The sequence below is a fragment of the Poecilia latipinna genome, unplaced genomic scaffold (genome assembly GCF_001443285.1).
Source record: "Poecilia latipinna isolate Pla-1442-1.1 unplaced genomic scaffold, P_latipinna-1.0 Scaffold1118, whole genome shotgun sequence".
NCBI classification, from domain to species: Eukaryota; Metazoa; Chordata; class Actinopteri; order Cyprinodontiformes; family Poeciliidae; genus Poecilia; species Poecilia latipinna.
The window spans coordinates 76,745-81,641 of NW_015113734.1; the positions used below are offsets into that span (position 1 = coordinate 76,745).

The 4,897-nt window shown below is 46.6% G+C and overlaps 3 protein-coding genes across 5 annotated transcripts in view; 2 read left to right on the forward strand and 1 right to left on the reverse strand.

The window, feature by feature from the left end:
• lrrc39 (leucine rich repeat containing 39) overlaps nucleotides 1–2,917 on the forward strand; it is a 14,295-nt gene extending 11,378 nt beyond the window's left edge. For all 3 annotated transcript variants that reach the window (XM_015052569.1, XM_015052571.1, XM_015052570.1), the window contains exons 8-9: nucleotides 2,349–2,515; nucleotides 2,749–2,917. In XM_015052569.1, the coding sequence (XP_014908055.1) occupies nucleotides 2,349–2,515; nucleotides 2,749–2,807 (226 nt within the window). In that variant the 3' untranslated portion in view covers nucleotides 2,808–2,917. The remainder of the gene's footprint in view (nucleotides 1–2,348; nucleotides 2,516–2,748) is intronic.
• The window catches only part of trmt13 (tRNA methyltransferase 13 homolog), a 5,918-nt gene continuing 3,897 nt past the window's right edge, over nucleotides 2,877–4,897 (reverse strand). Inside the window, exons 4-11 of the mRNA XM_015052560.1 lie at nucleotides 4,671–4,730; nucleotides 4,482–4,551; nucleotides 4,300–4,406; nucleotides 4,013–4,210; nucleotides 3,826–3,898; nucleotides 3,682–3,756; nucleotides 3,268–3,619; nucleotides 2,877–3,189 (exon numbers count right to left, since the gene is read on the reverse strand). Coding sequence (XP_014908046.1) covers nucleotides 3,018–3,189; nucleotides 3,268–3,619; nucleotides 3,682–3,756; nucleotides 3,826–3,898; nucleotides 4,013–4,210; nucleotides 4,300–4,406; nucleotides 4,482–4,551; nucleotides 4,671–4,730 — 1,107 coding nt within the window. The 3' untranslated portion in view covers nucleotides 2,877–3,017. The remainder of the gene's footprint in view (nucleotides 3,190–3,267; nucleotides 3,620–3,681; nucleotides 3,757–3,825; nucleotides 3,899–4,012; nucleotides 4,211–4,299; nucleotides 4,407–4,481; nucleotides 4,552–4,670; nucleotides 4,731–4,897) is intronic.
• map1sa (microtubule-associated protein 1Sa) overlaps nucleotides 3,144–4,897 on the forward strand; it is a 23,053-nt gene continuing 21,299 nt past the window's right edge. Inside the window, exon 1 of the mRNA XM_015052548.1 lies at nucleotides 3,144–3,225. Within this exon, the coding sequence (XP_014908034.1) occupies nucleotides 3,162–3,225 (64 nt within the window). The 5' untranslated portion in view covers nucleotides 3,144–3,161. The remainder of the gene's footprint in view (nucleotides 3,226–4,897) is intronic.

The following is a 4,897-nucleotide window of genomic DNA, read 5'->3' on the forward strand; positions in this document are numbered from 1 at the left end:
GGTAGCGCTCATGTTGCGTTTAAAATCGGCTCGGAAAAACAGGTTACCACATGTTAACAACGGATTCAACAGTTTTAACTGCTGATAAAAGTAACAGAGGACACAGATATGGGAGTGTGGAAGCCCCGACTGTATCAAACTGACAGAGGAATAACAGAGAGTTGGCCATTCTAAGGTAAAAACCCAGCGCATACAGCGATCATGTTTTTTTTTCATCGCCCCTAGGGGGCGCGCCCCAGAGTTTGGGAACCTCTGGTCTAATCATAGTTTTAGAATTAATAATTTTAGTTAGTGACTAATTCATTGTGACATTGTAATATCTGCTAGTTTATCAGAATCAACTAGCAGATATTTTCACATCGAAAATATGTGAAAGAAAATGTTTTGTTTAGTATTTGAAAATTGCTCAAGTTTATAGTGAAAGGTTCTTGGAAAATGATTGTGTTAATTCTTATACTCAGGATTGATTCTTTCATTTGATAGGTTAGAAAAAGGAGTTTCACCTCATTCTGCTGACCTTTGTGTTACTTTTAGTTTACAGCAAGAGTCAATCTTTTAAAGTGCTGAATGACAGGAGAACAAATTAGGTCTGGAGATAATATTTACTTCAACTTCCTACAGGATTTAAGTTTCTCTTTGAGGTATCTGAGTAGGGAGAAAACGGGACAGATTCCAGTTTCACAAATATCTGAGAAATGCCCATCTCTGTTTTCCTCTGCTCAGAAAGCCATAAAACAGCAGGAGTTCAGGACAGTTCATGAGGAACTCTGTTCTTTGTTTAGAAAGGGACAGTTGCTCTCAGAATTTGCTGAGGCCGGATACAACTTAAAAGAAAGTTTGAGACAGCTTCCAGTTGGACAAGCAGAGATACGCCTTATTTGAATATATTAAAGAGAAAATCACACCTTTACTATAAACCTTTGTACACAGGAGTAACAAATCAGATTGATGTTTTTGCTTTTGCATCAGCAACTCTCCAAAAACACATCTTTCCCTTTTTTTCTTCTTCTTTTCTATGTCTCAGGTAAATGAATGTCTGTTTTAGTGTGTCTGTGTTGTTGGTGTGATTTTATACGTTTTTTTTTTTGTATAGATATTTTTATTCAGAAGGTTCAGCCATACAAAATCTACATCAAGTGTACAATACTACCTTCTTTTGTTGTGAAAACACTTCAAAAATAAAACCCACTCACTCTGTCCATGTGAAAACAGATGCAGTAATATATTTAACACTTCACATATTTTTGAAAGGCCAGAGTCAAGAGGAAAGAAATTCAACAAAAATATTGAATAAAAATAATAATAAAAAAAGATAAGAATTGAAATAAGACAGTAAAGATCAATACAAGTCAGTCTCTCAGACCTAATCTGGTTAGAAGGTCCAGAAAGAGAGTCCAAATCCGGCTGAACTTAGCCAATGTCCCCGTATCGAGTGAAAACATGTTTCAGGAGTACAGCATGACAACAGTTTGTTGATCCAATGTTTCTGGTTTGGAGGTTCCACAGATTTCCAATTTTTAAATATACACTTTTTTGCTGCAGATGATGCTAACAAAACAGAGTATTTCTTGCAAGGATATAATTTCAAGGACATAACATCTCCAAGTATCCAAATCCTGAGGTCAGCATCTGCAGAAAGCTCACAAACTGCTGCTGTTGTCTGAGTTACATTATTCCAGTAGGTTTTCCAGTGTATGCAGCTCCAAAGCACATGAAGATCCACTACACACATTTTACACCTTTGACATTTGGCAGTGATGTTGGCATTCAGTTTATTCAACCTGTATGGGGTATAATATATGCAGTGTAAAATATTAAATTGAATTTGATATGAATTTAGTAATCTGCTCCAGTTTTTGTCATCGTATTTGGAATCTGACTCCCATTTAGATTTTTTTGGTGTCATAAACTGGTGAGTAATCAAGAACAATTTGTAAACACAAGAAATAAGTCCTTTTGTACGTTTAGTATCTAATCAACATGTTTCAGGAGAGTTTCCTCTGGTTTATTTGGAAATATCTCTGTTTGGCTCTTAATCCAGTGTCTGATCTGCAAATATCTGAAATAATTGTGCCTATGTAAATGTACGACGTGGAGCGTTGATTATCTCTGTGTGGCTTTTGTTTCCACTCATGGAATCACTGAATCCGGGAGGACGAGAGAATAAAACGAACCAGAAGTTAATGATTTTACTCTCTTACAGAATGTAGACGGTAACTCAGGATTAGACAGACTGTCCAACCACAGGACAGACTGTCCAAGTTGGGCAATCTTCAGTGCGTCAGTCTCAGGTTGGTCTCTCATGTCTCGGTCTCATGGACCGATTCTGCGCCGTCTCTTGTGGACAGGTTTGTGAATTTCCGGGACAACCCTCTGATTGTGGACGTGTCTCTGCCTCTGAGGACGGAGGACGGGGAAGACGACCGGGAGATGTTTGGACGGGACTTCATGCTCACCTACATCCAGGAGGCCCGGAAGAGAAACTACGCCGTGCTGAGTGCGCACCGCCTCCACCGTTAGTACTGCTGGTTCTGATGGTACTGCTGGTTCTGGACTCTAACCCTTACTAGTAAACTGGTCTTCAGCTGTAACCGGGTCACCACGGCAGAACCTGACCCACTAACTGGATTAATGGAACCCTCTGACCCAAACATTAACCTCCATGTTGATCACGGTCTAATGGTACCACTAACCGGGCCGGAGGGTTCTGACCAAGGTTTTGATGTTTTTCTGTTATGGACCTTTCAGAGACGGATGAAGACCAGCCCAGACATGACCCGGTTCAGCTTGGTCCCTCTACTGCCTGATTCCGGTGAACCGGATCAGAACCAGAACCCAGTTTGGATCAAGAGACAGAATTGAAACCAGAAACTGGAGCTGATCAAGTTTGACTTTAATAAACGGATTCTGATCCACAGACTGACGCTTTTATTACAGCTGCTGGTTCTGGACAGGAACCAGAACCTAACAGGTCCGGTCCAGCAGGGCGTGAACCAGGCCAGAACCGGGAAAGTCCATCAGGACGAGGGCAGGGCGGTCAGCAGAACGTTCTCCAAGGTCACCTCTGCGTCTATGTAGCCAATCAGACGACTGCTGAAGCCTCTGGTCCGCAGGAAGTCCCGCCTACCGCTGTCAATCAGCAGCTTACAGAGCCGACCCAGATGCTCCCGCTCTGCTGCCGACCAGAACCTGGAGAACCACAGGAGGATGGATCAGTACCAGGAGGTACTGCTGCTCCAGAGCCTCCAGCAGAAATGAAAGCTTTACCTGCTCAGTGCCGCCAGCCGCTCCACTTCTTCATGATCTTCAGCCGCTCCGCTCTGATTGGCCGCTCCGCTCTGACTGGCTGCTCTGCTGTGATTGGCCGGTGGGCCGCAGGTGGCCCAGCTGGACATGCGGCAGAAGGCGGAGAACTCGGTGGGTCCGAGTCCTCTCTGGAGGAAGAACTGCTGACCCACGTAGTGACGCCACTCACAGCGGTGGTGGCAGCATAACGCCACGGCCAGGCCCAGAACCGGACCAGTACCAGAGCCAGGCTCTGGCCCTCTGAGGCGCTTGGGAAGTGGCTGGGTGTCTGGTCGGGCTCCAGCCGTGTCTAGTAGGCAGCGCAGGGCCAGATCTGGGGGCAGAACCAGAACCAGAACCAGGATCTAGCAGCTGAATTGGACCTGCAGCTCTCACCTGTTGCTGCTCCGCAGAGATGCTTCCCGACTCCCACCAACGGCAGCGCTTTCTCCCTCAGCACTGGAACTTTACCTGCATAAAACTGGGTCAGAACTGGGTCAGCACCAGCAATGCAGAGCTTCAGAAGATGCCGGGTCTTACTCAAGTCCAGGTGCTGAATGTCCACCCGTAGCCGCTCAAATGGGTCTGCAGAACCCTGGTGCTTCCCGTCCACCTGAAGAAGGGAAAAGGTGAGAGGGGCGGGTCCAGTTCTAGTTCTGGTCGGTTTCATGGATTTATATCAATATTTATCTGATCCGGACCGGTTCTGGTTCCCTGGTTCTCCTACCTTGAAGCGGGTGCTGCAGCGCTCCACCAGCAGCAGCTGGAGGTCCTGGCTGGTTTCCATGGTGACCCCCTGACCCTCAGGGTTCTGCAGGGCCCGGTGGATCCAGTGGGACAGCTTTCCCCGGCCAGCGCCGAATTCCACAAAGCAGCGCCCCCTGCTGAGCAGACCCAGCTCCTGCAGATGACCTAGGAGGGAGGCCTGAACACACCTGGCTGTCAGACAGGCTCCACCCCCTCAGAGGCGACCGGCTCATCGATTGGTTCGTCTCCACTGGTGTCTGCCCTCACCTGTTGCTTCAGGTGTTTGTGGGCGGAGCCTCCGTTCTTTGGGTCAGACAGTTCTTCCTGGAGGACGGGATGGGACAGCGTCCTGTCCTCCATGTCCTGCTGAAGACCTGCAGGGGGACATGTACTAACCAGGTCACTTCCTGGTTACCTGGTTACCTGGTTACCTGGCAGCAGAAACTCACCTTCAGCAGCTGCCTTCAGTTTCTCCACCAGAGACTCCAGATCTGCTCTGCTGCGCTCAGCCAGAGACACCTGATACACACCTTCATCATCATCATCATCATCATCGTAATCATCATCATCATCATCATCATCGTAATCATCATCATCATCATCATCATCATCGTAATCATCATCATCAGCTCTGTTACCTCTGGAAGCTCCTGATCTCTGTCAACTCGTCCTGCATTGATGTTCTCCACATAGTAGACCTGGAGAGAGAGAAGGAGGGATGGATGGATGGATGGATGGATGGATGGATGAAGGTTGGATGGATGGATGGATGGATGGATGGATGAAGGTTGGATGGATGGATGGATAGATGGATGGATGGATGGATGGATGGATGGATGGATGGATGGATGAAGGTTGGATGGAT